Raw genomic sequence first — 21,855 nt, forward strand, 5'->3', positions numbered from 1 at the left:
CTGGTGCACGGGTGGGGCGGGGGGGGGGTTCCAAACGACAAGTATGGAGCGCGCCAACGGGGGCGTGGAGGTGTCGAGCGTATGTATGAGAAATAAGGAAGGAGAGCGATTTTACGTTTCACCCGGGCCACTTGGGAACCGAATGGACGACAAAAGAGAAAGGAAGTGGAAAAGACTCTGGCCGAGGGCGAGGCGCGAGAAGGTGCTGGGAACACGGGCAGCGGCTGCTGGCACTTGTGTCGCGTTTCTGTCCCACACGAGCCGTCTGACGAAGGCGAGGGCAAGGGCAAGGGCAAGGGCAAAGGCAAAGGACAAGGACGAGGACAAGGACGGAGGCGCACCGCCGAGCAGCGCCTACGGAGAAGAAGTGGGAAAGGGAAGGAAAGGAAAGGCCGAACGGGCAGGACTGGGTGAGGAGTTGATGACAACAGCGCGGGCGATGGTGTTCATCTACCTCAAGTACGGACTGGGAGCGAAATGACCAGTCCGTGCACTGCGCTTCTTCTTTTCAAGCCAAAGGCAGCCCTGGAGAGAGCGCTCCTGGCAAACATCAACACAGACACAGAAGTAGACCGACAATTGGCTGGCAGTGGACACTCTCATGCACGCAGACGCAAGCTTCCTCGTCGACTAAGCCTTAAGGCAAGGTACTCTTCTGCCTGTTAGCAGGAGGGCGACCGAGTGAAGCAACGTGCGCATGAGAGCCCCTCCTTCTGCTAGACCGCAGAAGGCTGTTTGTGTACGCGATTGGACCACTATTTGCGAAAACACACACAACACACACAACAACAAAACAAACGTGGCATGCATGAATTCCACTCTAGCGCAGTACACGACCAACTGGAACAGGGGCGACAAACACGGGGCCAGCCGCCAGAAGGACACGAGTACTGTGTACCTACATAGTACCACAGACCGCAGGTATAGAGTACGGCAGAAGCCGACGGCGCACGAGGCTCAAGCGCACAACTCTTACTCCCCCTACACGACTGCTTTTTCATCTTGTCTTGTCGAATCTGCTACGAGGCGCCCAGGAAGCGTGAGGTGACCTCTCTTGGGCTCGCTCTGGTCATTGGCGTCATGACGAACAATCCCTGGTACCTAACACATACGGTCGTCTCCTTCCCCCTTCCTACTAGGCTCAGGTCGTGTCAAACTGCATCGTACTCTAGAGGGTGGGGAGTGAACAGTACGGTAGGGAGTATTGTGCGGTGCAGGCAGTAAAACGGCCGCCGATCGCTCGGATCGGTTCACTGCTTCGTAATACAGGAGGCCAATTAGACGTCAGCTCGAATCGATCCATCATTCATCAAAGGTCAACGGTGTTCGGCGAGTGGCTGTTTGCGCCACTTCTCCGTCATTCCGGCGGGACAGTCTGCTTGCTCAGCCACGACTTGGCCCCGACTTTCCACGCCCAAGTTCCGGCTTTCAATACCACTTGCTGCACAGTCTCCTTCTCCACACCTTGCCCATCACAAATCACACATCATGGAAGCGCCGGTAGTCAAATTCAAAAAAAGGAACGCCAAAGCTGCGCCTCGAAAGATTGCGCCACCGCCGCCACAATCAGACTCGGACGCTTCCTCTGGATCAGACGCAGAGGGCGAGGACGGTCGCGTGGTGAAGCGCAGAAAGACAAATGGGAATGCCTTGAAAGCCTCCACGGTAGATCAAAGGGCAAACACGGCAGTAGAAGGCACGACAACATACGAAGCCAACAGTTCTGCGGTCATACAAGCAAGCGATGACGCCACGCGCCAGTCGAATTGGTACGACGAGAATGCAGACGAAGCCCTCAGCTCGAAAAATCTCCTCGGAAGCTCACGGCTCAGCGCAAAACCGCAAACGTTCATCCAGAAGAATCCTGATGCGCCGAATCGCAAAGTGGGCCCCCAAAAGTCCTCGACCAACGTGCGGACCATCACAGTCACAGACTACACACCCGATGTGTGCAAGGACTACAAACAGACGGGATTTTGTGGTTTCGGCGATAACTGCAAGTTCCTGCATGCGCGTGAGGACTACGCTGCAGGCTGGAAGCTAGATAAAGAGTGGGAGATGTCGACCAAGGGCAAGAAGCCTGGGGGCACCGTCGTCGCCTCAGCGAACAGGGACGAGAAGGAAAAGGACGATGATGGTGTCGACTATGCACTGTTGGAGAAGATACCATTTGTTTGCATCCTATGCAAACAATCGTACAAAAGCCCGATCATCACCAAGTGTGGGCATTATTTCTGTGAGGCCTGCGCATTGAAGAGATATCGAAAGGATCCGACATGTGCGGCGTGCAATGCAAAGACGTATGGGGTGTTTAATGGCGCGAAGAATCTTCAAAAGCTGCTGGACAAGAAGCGAAAGTATGAAGATAAGAAGCAAGCGGAGAAGGAAGCCGCAGAGAAGGAGGAGGAAGACGGTGATTGATGACTGTCCAGGGAACAAATCATCCTACCACGTAATACAAGGCCGATTCGAGCTCAAAAGGAGACTCGGGCCACTCATCGTGAAGACGTGAGTCTGACAAAGAGATCTATATCGATCCTTCATTTCGCCAGTCACGCGACATTATGGGAGAATTCTCGGGCATTTTCATGTGACGCTGATGGAACCTGGCTCCACTGTTCGGCTAAGCCAGCACCAAAGGAAAGAAGGAAAGAAGGAAAGTGGACAAGATAGACAGGAATTCACATACACTCAGCATGGATAGGCAAATACATGAACTATGAGCATCAAGCCTACAGTCAGTGCTTCTCCATGCCTTTGCATATTCTGGCCGTGAACGAGTCCATGCAAACGAGACCCCCACTCCTATCAGTAATACCACCCCCACTCCACCCCGCAACCCCCACGGAATGAATAGCACATGCATCGGTAACTGCAAGCAGTTGACATGCAAACACGAACCACGAACCACGGGCGATGCGTGAGCTCAGCATTGCAGAGACGTAGATCCTTGCAGGTCGGTTAGCTAGCTAGCTGGGAGAAACAAACAATGGAGCCGGGACGCGTGTTGGGTGCAGTAGAATGGAGGTTTGGTGGTGTGGTGGGTGGAGTCGCTCGAGTTTCTACTACTACTGTGTGTACGCTGCTAGTACAAGAGATAGAACATGTACATGTGTACTATACTCTACATAGTGCAGCTCTTACGCGCCCCCCCCCCACCTCGCTAGAGAGGCCAAATGGGCAAGGTGTGTGTCCAAGCACATGTGTGCAGTTTGAGCAACGGCATCTTGAGGTTTTGAGGGGATCGAGGCAGCCCCTCAAGACTACAGACTTCCCAGTGTATGTACCTACGTTACTACTCTACTCTACTACTCTACCTACAGCCTACATAGTATGGAACCTTGCGGAACCTTGCTGTCCATTGGCGCCTCTTCTACTCTATTCTCTGTCATAGCAAATCCTGCTGATTTGTTCCCGCACCCGGCTGGTGGTCCCGTCTCTCTCACTTGCACGTGAGGATTTTCGATTCTTTTCATTGGCAGCCGCACTATTACCGGTACCGTGCACCGTAAGAGCAATAGTAAAGTGAGCGAGGGGTCGAGGTTTTGGCACGGCTGAGGGGTGGTGACTATCACCATCGCCATCACCATCGCTGTTACTATTCCTGCAGTCCTCCTTGGTACTGCGCACCCGTGGCTGGCATAAGGAAGCCCTGTGACCTGGAGCGTCGGCCAATCGCCCGTTGGCAGGCCCCGAATGCGTCACTCCCGTATTTCCCACTACCAGGTACGCCCGCCCAGAGCAAGCAACCAAAGCGACCAGCAACCAGCGATTGTGCGATGATGCACCCCCCCCCCTCCCCCCCCCGCTCTGGCCCGCCCTGTCACCGCCATGGGCTACCTACGGTCTATCTTACCCGCAACCATGAGTGCGACTGACCTCCGCCCAGGTGCCGCAAGCCAGCTCCCCCAATTCTTCTCTGCTGTTCACCTGCCTCCTCCGTCTTCTCCTCCTCCTCCTCTCCTCCTCCTCGCCGACCTGCTCACCCCGCAGACTGTGCCACCCCGCCAGCTCGCCTGCGCACACACCCCGCGACGTCGTCGGCATCGGAAGCAATCGGCGCACCACAAGCGCAAGCCTCGAACCGGAGCTGAAGTGCGAGCGTCCATGCTCCTCTACACCGACCCGAGCCTGGCCGAGGTCCCAGGCTTTTCCCAAGAGCAATTGGATGCCTTGGCCCGGAGCGTCGAGCAGCGGCGGCAGCAGCTCGAGAGCGACATCAACAACTACATCCAGCGCCAGCAAACGGCGTTGCGCAACCATGAACAAGAGGTACCTACTCCATATTGCTATATATAGGTGCTCTGGTTTTGGGGTGCATTGATGCCCATGCATTTGCGCAACGGCGCAGTTGCGCCGCCGCCGTTTGCACCAGAGCCCCATTATCGCGCAGCGCTGATTTGGGCCTAGCTCGTAGAACACTACCGCTCCATGGACTACGATGCGAAGTCGGGGTCTGCGGATAAAACCCGCGTGGGAAATACCGAAGGCGTAGCCAGCAGACCAGGCATGGCCGCGGTCTCTGTGCATAGCCAGCAGCAGGAGCCGATACAGTCACGGTCACGGTCAGAATCACCTCACTCAGACTCACCGTCAGCGCCGCGGTCGCCGTCTGACGCGAGGGCGGCGCCGGAAGAAAAGGCTAAACGCACCAAGCACACGCGAGTCCAAAAACGCGAAAAGGAACTCTACGGCCTCGTCACCCCCGTCTTTCTCCCACTGCTCGACGCACGCGAGACGTCGCCCACGATTCCCAAGGACAAGAAGCAGCAGCCCAGGGCGGAGCGAGCAGCCGACGTCGCATCCACCGTCACTGGCGCACAGGCGGCTCCCCCGTCAAGAGATGGTGATAAGACGGCCAAAGAAGCCCGCAAGACCCGCAAGGAAAGCAGGGACATGGACATGACGGCCCATGGCCAGCCAGCCAAGGACCAGCAACCCGACGCAGTCAAGAAAGTCAAGCGGTCCATTATCAAAAAGTCGTCGCTGCGTCACAAGGACACGCCCAGGTCGCGGCGCAAAAGAGTCAGTCTGGTCATTGATGGCCAGACTGTCCTCCCGGCAGACAGCGTCGTCGAACCTGCCCTCACCTCGCCGAGCAGTGAAGCCACGTCGGCTTCCAACTCGACAGCCTCTCTCGACGACATGATCGACCCGCGGCTCACCAGACCAGACTCGTCCGTCCACCTTTCGCAAAACCACGCAGTACACCACAGTCTCCCACTGACAATGTCAAGGTACACCCACGCCCCCGTCTCTTACAAGCCAGTTTCCCAACCAATTCCCACCCCGGCCGTCGTCGAAGCCACGTCGCCTCCCGCACAACTGCATTCCCCGCGCTCCCCAAACCTTGCCTTCACCGGGACCGCGCCGAAAACTCTAACGCGCACGTTCCTCGACCCCTCCCCTCTGCCTCCCGCCACCGTTCCCGACACCGACATTGCAGCCCTCGACGCAGCCTCGGAACCCGCATCCCAAGACCCCGCCAACAACCAGCACGACGATCCGCAGTGGCACACGTATGTCGGCGGTCTGCACGGCTCCGGTGTCGACAACCTGGACCAGGCGGGCAGCTATGGCTATCCGAGCTCGCTGGGCGCCAGCTACCTCGAGAGTTATATGCAAAACCGGCCGTTGAGCGTGCGCATGGTGGCGGCGGACAAGGCGGGGCTGGACGAGAGGGAGAAGAGGGGTGATGAGGACGGGGACGAGGATGTGGACGAGGAATTCGGAATGGAGATTCCCAGTCGGAAGAGCGAGAATGACGGCGATGTGGATATGGACATGGACATGGACATTGTGGGCAGTATGGACGACTTTTAAGGACAGAGCGGAATCCGCTCGCGTATTGTCGTGTTCAGCGAGATGTCGAGGCCCGCTTTGGACGCGGTTTGGGATGCGCTACCCATCGATATGTAACACCGTCCGTGCGTGTATGCATCCGTCCGTTTTTGGAATAGAAAAAAAAAGCTTATCTGGGGGGGTTTGGACTCGTTTGGATACAGGGCTGTTACTGCGGGGATTTAAATCTTGGCTCTGTACTATACGTTGGCTGGGAATCTACGGGGGCGGTGGTATGTGTGGGGTATAGGTGTAGGGAGGGAAATGGGTTTGTGGGGGAGGGGAGGGGAAAGCATGGGGAAGGGGGAAAGCATGGGAGAGAGGGGGAGAGACACTGAAACAGAAAGAGAAGGAGTCAAAGAAGAAGAACTACAAGAATATCAAGCAATCAAAACATCACCAAGCCACCAAGAAGCATGAAATAAATAAATCCTCGTGCTCAAACCGAGTAATGCATTGCATCACGTTTTCAAAAACAGTGCGTTGTGAATCATGTACAACTACCATCTAATTCTTGCACATGTATATTTCAAGCACTCAACCACATACATGACATAAATGCAACTCCTCCACCTTTTGCCAGAACAACCAGCTTCGACTTCGACGTGCATTTTCTCCACCCCTAGCCCCATTCCCATTCCCATTGGTAATCTCACGCTGATTATTGTATTGGGATTGCAACGATCCCTTTCCATCATTGATCTCACCTCATTCTTGGGATTCCAAACATACGCCTACAAGTCATGCCTCTCACATAACCAAGCACACCACCGCCCATACAAAACAAGACGCCAGCCAATCTAATCCCGCTCACTGACCTGCTCTACGCGATTGACCACGCGGTCCAGCAAACTGACCATCTCATCGCTAACAAAGCGCGGATCGTCCTCTTGAATGAAATGGCCACAGTGCACGGCGGTAATGGGACCAATGGCGCGACCTTCATCGGTAATGTCGACGAGGCCTTCGTTGTAGCGGCGCCAGGCGGTGTTGGCATAGGTCATGGTTAGGATTTTGGGGATGCGGAGAGAGCTTTGGTCTGGGGTGTGGATTAGTTGATGTATACAAAGGCGTTGCAAGTGGAATCAAGGGCAAATGTTAGGAGTAGAGAAACAAAAAAGAGTGGGACATACAACTCTGCTCGGCGAAAGTATCCCAATCATGTCCTACGACCGTCAAATACGGGCCTTTCCCCAGATAGCCTTCTAGCCTCGGCGCATCAGACGCCGGCAGCAATTGGGCTAGATTCCTCCGGCTCAAACCCTCCATGCTGGGCACCTCGGGTCCAAACATACTCGCATATCTTCTCCTCGTCTCACGTACTTCGGCTTCGCTCACACCATCGGGTAGTGTGTGTTTGTTGAAATCAGGAGCATCGGGATCGGGCCATAGGGACAACGAGTCTGAATTGGCCATGATGCTGTCGAGAAACAAGAGGCCAGAGACAGTGCCTGGGTACATTTGTGTAAAGATACGAGCAATGGCGCAGCCGATGCTGTTGCAGACGAAGATGAGACAGGGGTAATGCGTGGGTTTGGCGTGGTCGAGGTGGTCGCGCCAGATTTGGACGGTGAATTGCTTGAGCGCCTTGACGGCGGAGACGACATCATGGCCATGTGAGGGAGGAGGTTCCTTGTCGTCTGGATCGCGGTCGCTTTTACCTTGTCCATAACGGTCGTAGGATACAATGGCTGGGTAGGGCAGTCGGCCTACTATACGTTTTTCAAGAAAGCTTCGAATGGTCGGGTCCCAGGACTCGCGCGTGGGCATGCCATTGAGGAAGACGATGAGGGTTTGAGAAAAGGGGTTGGGATGTGAGGGTTGTGAGGTTGAGGCTGGATAGTATGTGTAGTGAATCTTTGCGCCCGGTTTGTTATCCAAGGTCAGATGGGATACTTCTGCTTCTGGGAAAGGAGGGAGATCTTCCTCGGAGGCATTAGTGCGTGGACATGGTATGGGGAACTTGTGGGGATTGCTGGAACGCATCTTGGCAGCGCATATGGGATCCATTTGTACCAGGTTGGTGGGAGGCGAGTTGGCTGCATTAGTAGCTGCAACCATGATTACGATTAGGATTATTTCTTTCCGTTTGTCGGCTGCGGCAGAAGGCGACGAGAAGGTGCAGATGTGGTTGAGATGAAGGACAAGGTTTATTTTGCAGTGGCTATGGTGAGAGCAGCATGTCCCATGAGTGCGGTGGACTGCTGTGCGTGCTGGGAGATGGTACTCCTGTAGTCCACCTGATGAGGAAGTTCGCGCGTACTATGGCACTAGAGCGGCAGAAGTTGGGATCCCCGGTTCTAGGTAGGGCGGGTATGTATACAGTATAGTCAATAGACGCAATGCATCGTAGACGAGCGAAAATGAAGAATAGACGCGGTGAAGAAATCGTGAGCCTCGGGACTCGTTGCAGCGAAATCTTGTCACCCCAGTCAGCTGTTCTACCCCTCTTTCTCTTCCGCACCGACGTCAAGGCGGCAGAGGGAAGCTCGGCGTTTGGGCAGGGTCCCGATTTCTGTTCGCCGGAATGGCGGGGAGCTGCCATGGAAGTATGCAAGACTTGTAGCTATCCTACTCTAGGTATGTACTATGTCACTAAACAAGTCAGCCGGGGCGCGAGTCAAATTTAGCTCAAAAGGATGATGAAGGGTGAAGAGCATGTATAAGATAAGACTGGCGCTGGTGACATGTAAGATAAGATAAAATAATCATAAGTCTGTTGCATTGGCTCTACATACCGCTTGACAGCCGTGGCACCATCGTGGCCGGCCATTCTTCGCAGCCAACATGTGCGAGCGCGTGAGAGCTAGGGGGCCGGGAGAAAGGGAGGGGGGCCCATGAATGATGAGGATCATGATGATCATGATGACATGGCAGGTCCACGGCCCAATGTCTACGCAGCGTGCATGGCCCAAGTGGCTTGGTGGTTTAGTGTATGCCTATGTGGCAGGGCAGGGCCGTGGCCGTGTTGGGATCAAGGCTTGGGAACAAAGCAGACGGCACAACGGTGGTGCATAAATCGGGGCTGTAGCCAGAAAGATGGGTAGTCTCTCCTGTTCATCGTTCATGGCTCATGGGTCATCGTTCATCGTTCATCGTTCTTTGCTTGTAGCTGGTTGGGCGGTAGTTTTAGGTTACCTAGCTAGGGTAGCGCCTATGTACTTTGGAGAGGAGAGGGAAGAGAAGAGGGGAAAGGGAAGAGGGGAAAGGGAAGAGGGGAAAGGGAAGAGGGGAAAGGGAAGAGGGGAAAGGGAAGAGGGGGAAAAGGGCTGGCCTGTGTGCGACGGCGGCGGCGGCCGGGGCGCCCGGGCTTGTGGTTCCGGCCGAGCGGCGGTGGAGACAGTCCAGCTTGTTCAGGAACCGAGCTGGCAACAGTCGTGACTTCCCCCCTCCCCAATCTGTCTGCAGCTGCCCGAGATGACGTATGCGCCTGCCTGCATCCCTCCCTCTCCCTCCCGCACGCACACACCCACACCCACACACACACACACATATATATATATACAAATAGACAGACTTGGGTGTTGCGTTGTCAATCCAACTAGATCGAAATGAGGGCTCCACGGGTAATAGACAGCTCTGATTGCTCACTGGCTTGCTTGCTTGCTTGCTTGCTTGCTTGCTTGGGCCAAGTAGTCACTGCAAGTACAGTACTTTAGCTGGGGGAGCGGGCAAGTAAGCCGCACACAAAGGCCCAAACACCTGTGCTCTTTCGTGTTCAATCTTCTCTCTCTCTTTCTCTCCCGCCAACAACCCACCATCACCGCCAGTAGTTCTACCTGCTACCATACTTTAGTAGATAGCTCAGCCTTCTCATCCATCTCTTGAAACACAAACCATACATCCCCGCCCCCACGCCCATACACAGACGCAGACACAAATTACATATCCACTCACCACACTGCTATTCACCATTCACCATTCACCATTCACCATTCAACATCTTTCGCTCTACAGATACATACCCATTCACCACCATACCTACACCATCATTCCCCAACTCTGCTTCCTACACACTCACAAGCCACGCCGTTCGTTCACTCCAAAGCCTGCGCTAGGTTAGTCACACCAGCCCTTGCAAGTGCCCTTCGCAGTCTACCTTGGTGTACCTACCAGTACCCTCTTCTATCCGATTGACAGACTTCTAGCGTGCATGCACATCCACTACCATGCCCTACGCCGACGCAAGCACACAGACAATATGGGCGGGCTTGACCAAGGGTGACTTGGTTCGTCCCGAGTTCCTCCTCACCCTCCCAGACACCACCACCCCGCCCGACGACATGTTGACCCAAAAATCACAGTCTGTCGTTGCCGTCCCCCGCTCATTGCGCCTGCAACCCAGACTTCCCTCGCTATGGGAGCGCCGGGGGAACCATCCAGTGCTCGCGCGCGGCATCCCCATGCCTCGCCCCTCGATAGCTTCCCGGCTCGGTGAAGAACTCACTGCCTCGCCGCCCCCGACCCACGCTGTCCTTTCCCCGCTCCCCGCTGCAAACAAGCTGTATGCTGGTCACACGCCTCTGATACCCGGCTCGCCGTCCCCCGAGGACGAGGACGAGGACGTCAAACCTCCCGTCGCCAGCGAATTGGTCGTCGAAGCCAACGACGACGCTGACATCAACGACCAGTCCACAACCCCGCAGCAGGACCCCTCGCTTGCCGGAGCCCTCTCCTTACCCACGCTTCCCACAAACCCCCTCGACGGCACAGAGGAGTTCATAGTACTCAACGACCTCGACCGCGCCCTCGAGGAAGTCGCACGAGACCAAGAGCGCTTCGCCAGACTCAAGGACGCACCCGATCACGCACCCTCATCCTCGTCAGCATCAGCATCACCACCGGCCTCGGCCTCAGCCTCAGCCTCAGCAGCAGAAACCTCCCCAGAACAAACAGAATCCACATCGAGCTCCGAACGCGTCACAGACGACGGCCTCTCCCTAAGCCGCAAGGGATCCGCAGACTCGCGCACCTCAAACGTCTCCTACGTTAATGGCGTACCGCTCAAGAGCCCTCCACTGAATTTTGGAGTCCCCATGGGCCAGTTGCAAAGAGACTAAACTCAAAAGCTTCTTTTACAGAAAGAATGATGCTCGAAAGGGGGCTCATAAAGATGAGCATGTCCAATGTCCAATGTCTACATTAGCGCCGCTTTGCACTGCTTGCATTTTCAAACCCCCTCCGCATCAACAGGATTTTGCATCACTCATCGCACAGAGTGGCGGCGTTTTTTTCCTTCTCTTTCTCTTTACTTTGTTTATTATTTTTCGGTTCTCTGGTCTTGGGTAGAGCAAGGGATAGGATAGGAAGGACAGCATGAACACAAACACGTACAGGTTCATGCGTGAAAAGCAAAAGCAACACCTTTTGTAGATGGGAGAAAAATTGCATCAAGGGAATGGGTCGGCCAGATTTAGATAGATACCCGAAAGAAGAGCATGGGATTGAGGACAAATCGAATCGCTGGGATGGTTATTTTTTTTTTGGAGGAGCAGGGCTATAGAGTATCGGTCTTGCGGCTTTGGTGGTGGGAGTTCTATGGGTGAGAGAGAGAGAGAGAGAGGCAGTGTGTATGCCATGATAGCACCTGCAGTCAGTTAATTGTGACAAGTGGACTCTGCTACAAAGGGGCAGGCTTCACGTCCCGTCTAAAGAAAAAGAGGGGAAGAATTCCAAGACTGTGAGGATTTACAAATCATGACCTCGTATTGTCATTGATTCATGCATATTCATTATACACAACACGACTTCTCCCCTCGTCCACCCATCTACTCTTCCTCCCACTCTCTCTAATCGTCCTGGTCCCAATTGCCCTGCTGGGCCTTACCCGGCATCTTGGGCCCACCAGCCTGCCTAGCCACAATGATTTGATCGACGCTCAACACCGTTCTCGCCGCCTCCGTGGCCAGCTTGATAGCCCAGCTCTTGCTGACCCAGAGATCGAGGATGCCCTCGGCCTTTGCATCCAGCGTGCCCGTCCCGTCCTCGTTTTCAATATCCACGCCAACCGTCCACTCGTCGTCCTTGCGGCCCTTTTGCGCCGCGTGGGCAACGTACAGCCGCGCCAGAACTTCGGTGGCGTCGAGGCCGGCCGACTCGGCAAGCGTCCTTGGAATCACCTCGAATGCTTCTGCGTACTTGCGAATCGAGTATTGTGCGAGGCCAGAGGTGCGGTCGGCAATCGCCTTGACCCTCTCAATCAGCTGCATTTCCGTAGCACCGGCGCCAGGCACCAGTCTGGGGTCGCGAGTAATGGCCTTGACCACGTTGACACCATCATCAACGGCGCGCTCCACATCGTCCAGGTGGTTCTGTGTGGCGCCACGTAGAACAAGCGTCGCCGTCCGCGTTTGCTCGTTCTCTTGTCTGAACACCGTCACACGGTCGCCACCAATCTCCAGCGTCTCGACAATGTCAATGGAACCCATCTCGTCCGGCATCGGAGCACCGAGACGAGCGAGCGGTGTAGCGCCAACAACGCGGCATAGCCGGCGAAGCTCGAATTTGGAGAGAACCTTGATGACCAGGATATTGTAGCGGTTCAGGTAGTGTTGTGCCAGCTCTCCGATTGTCGATCCAGCAACCACGACTCTCATACCAGAGTCGTGGAGCTCCTTGATAATCTGTTCCACCTGGTTCTCCTCACCTTTTGTAAAGTCCATCATCTCCTTTGCATTGTGCAGGAGCACCGTGCCTTTGGTCTCGGTCTGCGAAATGTCCACTGGACATGAGAAAACTCCGACCTTGGCCTTGGTTGCTTTTGTGACGGTTCCTTCTGGTTGCCTTGCAAAGACCATACCCTTGACAACTTTGCTCTGTGCGAGGCTACCGCCCATGATCTTGACCACACGGACATTGTCGACGTTGAAGTTGACGGGATTCTTGGGGAGGACGGCAAGCACGGCTTCGGCGACGAGGTCCGCGAGGAATTCTTCGTTACCAGACTGCTTGGCTGCGACAACAGTGCGGATCGCTTTGCTGAGCTCCTGTTGTGATCTGATGTCTGCAACCTTGTCGCATACCAGCTCTGCACCATTGTTAGACATCGTGATAACATCGCCGGTCATCATAGAGTTTCATACCTTCCAGAGTCTGCAGGGCCGCATTCTGTGCCTTTTCGTATCCCAGAACAATATCGCTGGTCTTTAAGCCCATACGGATCAGCTCCTCGGCTTTCTTCAGCAGCTCGCCAGCTAGAACAATGACCAGGTTTGTAGCATCGCCCATTTCTGCCTCTTGTTGCTGACTGGCCATGACAACCAACTTTGCCGCGGGGTGAACGACTTCGAGTTCTCGCAGTATCGTCGCAGCGTCTGATGTGAGGATCATCTTCTGGAGGTGATTGATGACAATCTTGTTGCGACCATAAGGTCCCAGAGAGGTCTGGACAGTCTGGGCAATGGTACGGCAGGCGTCGATGTTGCGAATAACCGCGCCATCTTCAGCATCGTAGCTGTTGTCGACGTGGGGTGGTTAGTATATACATGAAGTTGGCGGGGTAAAAGAAGGCCTACTTTTGATATCCGCCCTTGAAGAGCCCGGCGTTGGGAGCGTTGGGTATTGAGAGAGACATGTTGTGGCCGTATGTGAGGGGTATCTCTTGGGGGGTTGTACTGTGCCTGTAACTGCGGGACGCGTTTACTAAATTTCGTGTACGTGCCAAGACAAGATCGGCAGAAGTAGCAACCGACCGGATTCACCATCTCCCAATATCTTGAGGCGAATTTTCAGCATTATCTAGAATGGAAGTCGGATGTAGTATCGTTCAAGAGCTACATCCGACTTCAGAGGGCATGTCCCCTTGTGGCATCAAGCTCATCGAGCTCCAGTGATGGCTCGACGAGGATTACAGGACTGCTATTTCAAGTATCCATCAGATTGAAGCCTTAGCATCACCCTACGACGGGCATCAAACTCGGAGTACATGGGTTTCAAATTCTCGTAGCCTGATAAGCCTGCCTACCAGGGAAAGAGCTCCTGTTCACACCTGTCACGAGTCACGACGCCCCAATCCTCCAGGCAAAATGCACATTCTGAGAGACAATGCCTTGGAGTGCAGCATGTGAGCAAAATCTATCTAGCCATACACCTTAGGATTTGTGAAGGTACCGCTAGCGAAAAAGACTGCTCGAATTCCTCTGGGCACCAGTATAATGGCCAATAGCTCATGACAGTGCGAGGTTACTGGAGATAAGGAAGGTGCCGTGAAGAAGAAGAGAAGCGCTGAAGCATGGCGCGCAAGAAGTTTTGTTCAACCCATGACTTACATAAGCACAGACTAGTCCCAATGCACTTCCGCTCCCCGAAATTCTTCTGCGACTTCAACATGGGAAGAAGGCCGACTTGGACGATTCTCGCTGCCCAGGAATCATGAACGCGGGACAGCAGACGACGAGACGGCTGGCTGCGAGAGCAGGTGAGATTGTCAATTGCAACTTGGTGGCGAATGGAATTTTGGCTGACCAAGCAAAGGCTCGTCGATATGCCACTCTTGTAGAGCATCGGTCCCGCGCAACACGTACGCAACGGCCGCTGCAACTGCAGTCCAAACCGAGGATCCATTCAGCCAGCATGTACCGCCAGTTGCCCATCCATCTACAGCCTATGCCGTCAATGCCGGTGTTGTTCTCTCCCGCCCCCCACAAATAACACGCGACCTCCACCCATTCGAAGCCGCCTTTTTTCTCTATCAGCGTCGATTGAACGAGCGTCTTGCCCTGCCTTTCACACGATATTTCTACTTCAAGAAGCGGACCCCTGCCGACCTCGAATGGAAACGGAAGATGCGGCAGCGTCTCACCCCCGCCCGCGACATCGGACGGTACAAGGGCTACGGCGATGAAGCGTGGAACGATGAAGTCTTGGTTGGAGCAAAAGAAAGCGATTTTGAGTGGCAAGTGGGCAGTTTGATTGAAGATGCGGAGAACTCTGGCGCAGAGGGCGCCCCTGCAGCCACAGGTGCGGCTGCGAAGAAGGTGGACCGCGAGCCGGTCGACAAGCCTATGCCACGAGTCACTGTAGCGGATGAGAAGAACGACACAAAGAGTCTAAATCGTGCACTACAGAGGACGTTGTATCTGTTGGTCAAGAACAAAGAGGGGCAATGGCAGTTTCCTCAGGACAAGCTGTTGGAGGAGCATCTTCATGGTGTATGTTGAGCCCGCCGCTGGCTGATATAATTGGGCAATGCTGATCTGTTATAGGCCGCTAACCGTATCCTCACTCAAGCCGCTGGACCAAATATGAACACATGGGTAGTTGGACATGTACCAATCGGTCAGCATCAGCTCGAGTACCCTGAGCCAAAAGCAATGGGTAGCCTCAAGGAATATGGCGCAAAGACCTTCTTCATGAAGGCACGTATCATGGCCGGACAGGCTGACCTCAAGGATAATAAGTTTGGTCTCCAAGATTTCAAGTGGCTTGCGAAGGAAGAGTTACAGAAAGAGGTAGATGACCGTTACTGGAAGTCGGTCAAGAACATGCTGGCCGAGCGGTGATGAAACCTTAATCAATCCGCAGCCTACTTTACGTTACCCATCATCATATGTGTGTGACATAGGGATGTCCAGGTCATGTAGAATTATGTACAGTATCCGTGACGAATAACACGAAGACTTGCAAATCGATTTTTGATAATTTATTCCTCCCACAAGCGATCGATCGAGGCGATGCATGACCTGATGTTGCGATTCCACTTAGAGAACTGCTGCCACTTCAAAATATTTTGGAGAAAGGTATCACTCACTTACACCCCATCCATGCAGAATTATCAGACTGTCCATAGCGCCGGATGTGGATCCAACTGGCAACTGGTCGTAAGTATCCATACTTCCTTGACAGGTCATATTTTCATCCCCTCCATTCCACTGCGCGTCGACACATCATCTGCCCCAAACGCTTAGATCTCTTACACTTTCCCAACAACGCGTCAAAGTGTATCACTACAGTCCAAGATTATTTCGGGTAGAGGGGCGGTCTAGGTGCTTTATGGACAGGGTAAAGGTTGCAAGAATATGACTATGCTGTTCGTGTAGAGTTACTGTAGGTATTTACTGATATGTGGTAGGTTAGGATGATTGGTATTATAGTGTGGAATCATAGAGATTAAAGCAGTGGAGGTATTCAACTACCTAATCAACAATTCTATTAACTATTTCGCGGATGAATGGCCCTAGTACCTACCTGCTGAACAATTGAAATGCTAAATTCGAAGTCTAGATGGCTCTACAGTAAGAATATCCAACTACGGCTGATGCATGCCCACGTTCTCTGGGCATGCTGTGGTACGGTAATTAGTACTCTGAATAAGCTCTTCAAGACGTCCAAAGGACTCTCAATTCATTGCAGGTTATTTAGAAGTGGCTAATAGTAAGGCAGGCATTAGTAAAGTCATCTTGACAGAAAATGAAGGTGCTCTGCATCCACTGATCCGGCGATTGGCCACACACGTTTGCGAGGCAGTTGCTGGCTTCCTGCCCGAGTTCACCCTCCTCCACCGCACCCGTCAATATGGAACAAGCCAACCGAGTGCTGGTGCCAACTCTACCTACAGGCGTGCCTAATACATATGCCGCTTGATCGGAATATAGCAACGTTCCTCAACGTTGCTGTCTCCACACTCGTCCATTCCTGTTTTCAGTCAAGTTAACGCTTGACGAGATTGTTAGCTGCCCAGTGCCTAGGGACTCCAAGTGAGATTGTTTCAGGAAATCCGAAAGTCTCCAGATGATGCGGAGTATACTCTTGGTAAGTTGACTCGTTGGAAGTAAAAGATTCCAGATCGGACTAGGTACATGTCTTAGCGGAGCGCTAGTGATGAATAGGTGATTCAATAGGTACGGGAAAGTCTGCAAAGGCTGTAGGCTTTGACGGCGCGTTTTAACGTCTCATATGTCGTCGACCTCATCAGCTTGGTATCACTTATCACACTTCCTTTACTTGCATTTTCTAGCAATGACCCTTGGTCGAAGCGTGTCAAATATCGCAAAGCAGCACTACTTTCGCTTACTACACACTTTAAAGTGTAGCAGTGCAATGCCCTCCCATTCTCAAATCGACATGGATCCCTTGTTCTGCTACACCAGTGGACGATGGCTATGGAACGAGCGTGAGCAACTAGAAGCTCGATATCGCCATTTTGACGTGCCCAGCCTTCAGCAAGCGGCTTGCCAAGCTGTCGGTGCAAACGAGTGTATATCTTTCAAGAAGATCGGCGAAGGCAACCACAACAAAGCATATCGTCTAGAGATGGAAGACGGCCAAAAGGTCATCGCAAAAGTCCCCCACCCTAATGCTGGCCCACGAGTACTTACTACTGCATCGGAAGTGGCAACGATGGAATTTGCCCGAACCGTATTGAACATACCTGTCCCACGAGTACTTGCTTGGAATGCTACCGACCAGAACCCTGTCCAAGCAGAATATATTATCATGGAAGAAGCGAGAGGCTCCCAACTCCACGAGATCTGGCAGGATCTTTCACTGCGAAGGAAATCTGAAATCATTTGAGAGTTTGTAGAAGTTGAAAGGAAATTACTCTCAGTCTCCTTTGAAAAGTAGGATCCAACTTGCTCCTATAGAGAATTTGTGGCTGGTCTGACTTACACACAATGGCAGATTGGGATCTTTGTATTTTAAAGAGAGTGGTATCGCCGCATGCGAGCCGGCCATCGTTACAGCTAGTCCGCAAGACATCGTCGGACACGTTGAATCAACTTATTGCATTGGGCCCATCACTCGAAGGGAGTCCTGGGAGAAGGAGCGCAGTGACATGCAATATCATGGTCCCTGTAAGTTTCTGTATGCCTATAAAAACTGATTCTAGACTTACAACCATTGTAGGAACATCTTCTGTAGAATACCTCAAGTCTGTCGCTCGCCGTGAGATCGACTGGATCAACGCCTATGCGGACCCACAGGAGCCGAACAAAACTCCATGGCAATACACGAGTCCACAGCAGAAGTCCCCAAAGGCTCACACAGATCTGTTGGAGAAGTTTCTAGCCACAATTCCGTACATCACTCCCAAAGACCCAGAGCTTGCCTCTCCTACACTTTGGCACCCAGAATTCCATGCTGGAAACATTTATATCGATGAACAAGCCCGGATATCATGCATCATTGATTGGCAGGGGGCCTGGGCTGGCCCGGTATTCATCGGAGCCAATCCCCCAATGCAACTAGACTACGGGGTTGAAATGTTGATGAAGCTCCCTGAAAACTTCAAAGCACTTGACGATGCTACAAAAGATGAGCTCAGATACCAAGTGTCTCAGTCTGTCTTAATTCACACGTACGAAACTGCTACGGCAGAGAAGAACCCTCTGATGTACAAGGTTATGCGACACCCCCATGGTCAGACCCTCAAGCAATTAGATGCTTTTGTTGGCTCTACCTGGAACAACTGTCTCTTCCCCTTTGAAGAGTGTTTGATTCGCGTAGAGAGGTGTGTTGATCTGTCCCACTAAGTTACCTAATTGACCATTTTTGCAGTGAGTGGGATCACTTTGGTACTAACGAGCCTTGTCCGTACCATTTCTCAGCAGGGGAAATACGGCAACACTACGAAGAGGCGGAGTCTTTCAACAAGAGCCAGGAACTCTGGAAAGATTTACGTGGTATCTTGACTGATGAAGGTTATACGTCGAAGGAAAGTTTTAGCAAAGCTGTCAAAATACTCAGAGATTTACGGGATGTCGGGCTAGGTGACCTGAAGGGCGAGGAACGAGGCAACTTCGACAAAGAAACACGATGGGTCGCAGATCTCCATGAACATAGCATCTGACACTTGCATAACCTCGAAAGAAGATTTACAGACAGAGAACGGTATCAAAAGTGATGCCAGAACAGTTATCAATCACCCATGTGGCCTCAGGAGGATCGATACCTAGGAAGAGCCGACAACGTCACTCCTATTGGGTTCAGATAGTACGTCGATTGCTTTACGATGAAGAATAGAGAGAAGCTGAGGAGAGCTCGAGAAAAAATTGATGCTGCGTGTGCAAATGGCGCATTGATATCCGTTGCCCATCATAGCTAAGCGATCAAACCCACCGATCTGGCCGCCGTGCTCAAGAATCTGTTCATCTTCTCAGCCCCTTCGCCATACCGATCCCATGCTATTTGCCAACTTAAGCTATCAATCTGGCTGGAAATCTGATACCAAATAGATGGGCGCGTTGGCTGCGATCCAGCCGTCGTACACCACTTCAAACCAGTCTTCGGCGAAGATGCTGCTACGTTTCGACCGGAGCGTTGGCTCGAAGCTTGCTCAAATTGATGCAAAAGTGTATGATGCATCGTGGTGCTGAAGGCAGTTGATGTGCAGGGCAGAATGGGAGTTCTGCGGAGCTTGTTCTTGCTTTGTTTGCATAAAGAGTGTGCTGATACGTGTGAATTGCTATGACGGAGATCATGAAGATTGTACCAGAAGATTTATGGAGGCCTGAGTTTGGAATGACGTATAATGAGGGATGGAAGACGCATACTGCCTTCAGTGTTCATGTAAGCATGATTTGTCCTTTCAACATCGCTTTCGTTGGTTGACAATGATAGGCATTGTGTAAGGCGCAGCTGCACGTAGGACATGGGCAAGCATCGGCAATACGATGATATGTAGCATTGGTACTCGTGTTAATCTATATCCATATATTGTGTGTATACTCCCTGCCCTGACACTTGTATCAAGTTGATGCATGCTGTAGAGTACTGTACCGGTATTGCCCTAATCAGCTAGGATACACATTTGCGGGGCATTTGCGTCATTCCCGAGTCAGTACCATCATTGGTGGGGTGATGCAGGGTCACTGTAGGATGTACTCCTACCTCTATGAGGACGGTTGAAGGGCAACACGCTGATGCTTCCAATAGGGATTTACTTTCACTAAGTAGCAGCTGTGGGATGCCGAGCTCGACTTGGACAAAAATAGCATGATTCCTGAGTCTCATGCAATACCGTCGGCTCTCGGCTCGACCTGTACTAAATCCTACCGGTAGCTAAATTGGCACCGTGATCCGTTGCGTAGTCGACCGAGTATGATCATCGATGACCGAGTATGATCATCGATGTCATTATGGTCCAAAGCTGTTTGCGATCGCAATGTGCAGATTTGACGGTGTATGGTATACGAAGGGCGACTAGCCTTGATAACAAAGCAACTATTACCGTAGAAGTCCAACTTCTTGGCCTTCAGCCCTGTGACTGTTTAACGCAGCGAGGTTACCATAATCAATCTAGCACGAGGTTTGACGCGTAAGAGCTTGAACAGTGCTGGAACGAGAGAAGAGGCTTCGTGACTCAGCGCTAATTCCACACCCGTCCCTCGGCCTACCTTTCCCCGCGATTGCGTAGTTCGACAATCTCTAAGACTACTTGCAAACTCTCAAACGGAACGCATTTTATAACTTTTCGAAGTCATGTCCAACCAAGCAGCATGGATCACGGAGCCAAAGGGCAAGCCGCTTCAGGTTAAAGAAGCACCTATGCCGAAGGCAGGCAAGGGCGAGGTTGTGATCAAGAATCATGCTGCCGCTGTCAATCCAGTAGACTGTATGTTTGCTTGCCGATTCGATTTGAAGTTCGCTTAGAACGTTTCAGGGAAGGTACAGGATTATGCCATTCTCCTGCAGAAGTATCCCAACGTATGTGGTACGGATGTAGCTGGCGAAGTATATGAGGTTGGCGAGGGTGTCACAGAGTTCAAGAAGGGTGATCGTGTCATGGCGTATGTTGTCCTCCTTGCTACCATCTTTGGGTGAGAATGTCACGACTAAAACGCAGTGGATAGACATGCGTTCTCCTACCTTACCAACGAACCAACCAACGGCGGTTTCGCGCTGTACACTGCTTGCAACACGACTGTCGTGTCGAAGATCCCTTCGACGCTGGACTACAACTCCGCAGCCGTGCTCCCACTGGCGATCTCTACAGCATCAGCCTGCCTCTTCAAGAATGAGACCTTGGCACTGCCACTTCCCACCTCAAACCCGTTATCGACAGGGAAATCAGTCCTGGTCTGGGGTGGCTCGAGTAGCGTTGGGGCGGCTGCGATTCAGCTTGCTGCTGCCGCTGGTATCAAGGTCGTCTCTGTCGCCAGCAAACACAATGTAGAGAAAGTCAAGAGCCTAGGGGCTGCAGCAGTTTTCGACTACAACTCAAGCAGTGTAACAGAGGATATTCTCTCTGCGCTGGAAGGAACCGAGTATGCTGGTGTCTGCGACGCCATTGGAACCCAAGGGGCGGTCGAAGCCTGGGCTCCAATCTACAAGAAGCTGGGCGGCCGCTATGGCACCGTCTTGCCAGATGCGCAGGGTCTGCTCGAGGGCATTCAAGGCGACGCAGTGGCCGCTATTAGCATTGCGTACGCTGACAAGTTCATTGGCGATGGTGTCTGGGGCAAATGGGTACCTGGAGCTCTCGAGGCCGGCAATTTGAAGGCTCTGCCACCACCAATTGTGATCAAGGGCGGATTGGATGCTGTGCAGAAGGGCTATGATGCCCAGAAGAAGGGTGTCAGTTTTGGCAAGATTGTGATTGAGCTGTAGACGAGGGTGCTACATTGACATCGGCCAATACGAAGAGCACGACAAAATGACTCAAGGCCAATAATAGTACAAACCAAACATACCAGATTATCATTGTACAAGCACATACATATGCAGAAGCATGGGACTCGCCAGATCTAAAGATTCTAGCATCATCGACTCGTTGAGCGCACAGAGCAACGGCCCCAGCCGGGCCCACGCTTGTATCTAGACACCGGCCAAATGTACCGCCGGACCCACTAAAAAGTTCAGTCTTCAACTTCTTCCTCTCTCAACTCTTCTTCCTACAAACTTCTGCCTCGCGGATTGTCGCACTCATTGTGTGCTTGCGCGATGCCATCCTGATCCACTATAGCTAACCAGCCGCCGGCCTCGTAGCCATTCCATACTGTAAGTCTCACCACGACTTCCCATTACTTCTTCCCAGCAACATGATGAAACATTTCCTACATTCGCAGTTTCCACGCT

General features: G+C 52.7%; 10 protein-coding genes across 10 annotated transcripts; 8 read left to right on the forward strand and 2 right to left on the reverse strand.

The window, feature by feature from the left end:
* Positions 1-43: 43 nt before the first annotated feature.
* Positions 44-481, forward strand: IAQ61_007189 (uncharacterized protein; the record flags this gene model as incomplete). Its single annotated transcript, XM_003840822.1, has 1 exon — positions 44-481. One exon carries the CDS (start codon positions 44-46, stop codon positions 479-481), a length of 438 nt encoding a protein of 145 aa, XP_003840870.1.
* A 1,007-nt stretch (positions 482-1,488) lies between these two features.
* On the forward strand, positions 1,489-2,421 carry IAQ61_007190 (uncharacterized protein; the record flags this gene model as incomplete). Its single annotated transcript, XM_003840821.2, has 1 exon — positions 1,489-2,421. One exon carries the CDS (start codon positions 1,489-1,491, stop codon positions 2,419-2,421), a length of 933 nt encoding a protein of 310 aa, XP_003840869.2.
* Positions 2,422-3,210: 789 nt separating this feature from the next.
* Positions 3,211-6,085, forward strand: IAQ61_007191 (uncharacterized protein). Its single transcript, XM_003840820.2, has 2 exons — positions 3,211-4,272; positions 4,411-6,085. Exons 1-2 carry the CDS (start codon positions 3,832-3,834, stop codon positions 5,821-5,823), a joined length of 1,854 nt encoding a protein of 617 aa, XP_003840868.1. The 5' UTR covers positions 3,211-3,831; the 3' UTR covers positions 5,824-6,085.
* Positions 6,086-6,641: 556 nt separating this feature from the next.
* On the reverse strand, positions 6,642-7,902 carry IAQ61_007192 (uncharacterized protein; the record flags this gene model as incomplete). Its single annotated transcript, XM_003840819.2, has 2 exons — positions 6,642-6,880; positions 6,975-7,902. 2 exons carry the CDS (start codon positions 7,900-7,902, stop codon positions 6,642-6,644), a joined length of 1,167 nt encoding a protein of 388 aa, XP_003840867.2.
* Positions 7,903-10,010: 2,108 nt separating this feature from the next.
* On the forward strand, positions 10,011-10,901 carry IAQ61_007193 (uncharacterized protein; the record flags this gene model as incomplete). The annotated part of the gene is made up of 1 exon (XM_003840818.1): positions 10,011-10,901. The coding sequence occupies one exon, from the start codon at positions 10,011-10,013 to the stop codon at positions 10,899-10,901; it is 891 nt and encodes a 296-aa protein (XP_003840866.1).
* Positions 10,902-11,535: 634 nt separating this feature from the next.
* CCT8 (T-complex protein 1 subunit theta) lies at positions 11,536-13,450 on the reverse strand (the record flags this gene model as incomplete). The annotated part of the gene is made up of 3 exons (XM_003840817.2): positions 11,536-12,868; positions 12,924-13,294; positions 13,356-13,450. Coding segments are annotated over 3 exons (1,704 nt in total), but the record flags the coding sequence as incomplete, so codon positions are not given.
* Positions 13,451-14,133: 683 nt separating this feature from the next.
* IAQ61_007195 (mitochondrial 54S ribosomal protein mL46) lies at positions 14,134-15,484 on the forward strand. The gene is made up of 3 exons (XM_003840816.2): positions 14,134-14,257; positions 14,314-14,990; positions 15,045-15,484. Exons 1-3 carry the CDS (start codon positions 14,212-14,214, stop codon positions 15,339-15,341), a joined length of 1,020 nt encoding a protein of 339 aa, XP_003840864.1. The 5' UTR covers positions 14,134-14,211; the 3' UTR covers positions 15,342-15,484.
* Positions 15,485-16,878: 1,394 nt separating this feature from the next.
* IAQ61_007196 (uncharacterized protein) lies at positions 16,879-17,352 on the forward strand (the record flags this gene model as incomplete). Its single annotated transcript, XM_066097480.1, has 1 exon — positions 16,879-17,352. One exon carries the CDS (start codon positions 16,879-16,881, stop codon positions 17,350-17,352), a length of 474 nt encoding a protein of 157 aa, XP_065952522.1.
* A 101-nt stretch (positions 17,353-17,453) lies between these two features.
* On the forward strand, positions 17,454-18,628 carry IAQ61_007197 (uncharacterized protein; the record flags this gene model as incomplete). Its single annotated transcript, XM_066097481.1, has 2 exons — positions 17,454-18,281; positions 18,341-18,628. 2 exons carry the CDS (start codon positions 17,454-17,456, stop codon positions 18,626-18,628), a joined length of 1,116 nt encoding a protein of 371 aa, XP_065952523.1.
* Positions 18,629-20,259: 1,631 nt separating this feature from the next.
* Positions 20,260-21,387, forward strand: IAQ61_007198 (uncharacterized protein; the record flags this gene model as incomplete). The annotated part of the gene is made up of 3 exons (XM_003840813.1): positions 20,260-20,392; positions 20,441-20,567; positions 20,631-21,387. The coding sequence occupies 3 exons, from the start codon at positions 20,260-20,262 to the stop codon at positions 21,385-21,387; spliced, it is 1,017 nt and encodes a 338-aa protein (XP_003840861.1).
* Between the last annotated feature and the right edge of the window lie 468 nt (positions 21,388-21,855).

This window comes from Plenodomus lingam (genome assembly GCF_022343315.1).
Source record: "Plenodomus lingam strain CAN1 chromosome Unknown contig_27, whole genome shotgun sequence".
NCBI lineage: Eukaryota > Fungi > Ascomycota > Dothideomycetes > Pleosporales > Leptosphaeriaceae > Plenodomus > Plenodomus lingam.

Coding starts and splice junctions, on each gene's coding strand:
- IAQ61_007195 (XM_003840816.2), top strand. CDS start 14,212: ATGAACGCGGGACAGCAGACGACGAGACGGCTGGCTGCGAGAGCAG. Junction 14,258..14,313: donor ACGGCTGGCTGCGAGAGCAG/GTGAGATTGTCA, acceptor GACCAAGCAAAG/GCTCGTCGATATGCCACTCT. Junction 14,991..15,044: donor TGGAGGAGCATCTTCATGGT/GTATGTTGAGCC, acceptor GATCTGTTATAG/GCCGCTAACCGTATCCTCAC.
- IAQ61_007191 (XM_003840820.2), top strand. CDS start 3,832: ATGGGCTACCTACGGTCTATCTTACCCGCAACCATGAGTGCGACTGAC. Junction 4,273..4,410: donor TGCGCAACCATGAACAAGAG/GTACCTACTCCA, acceptor ATTTGGGCCTAG/CTCGTAGAACACTACCGCTC.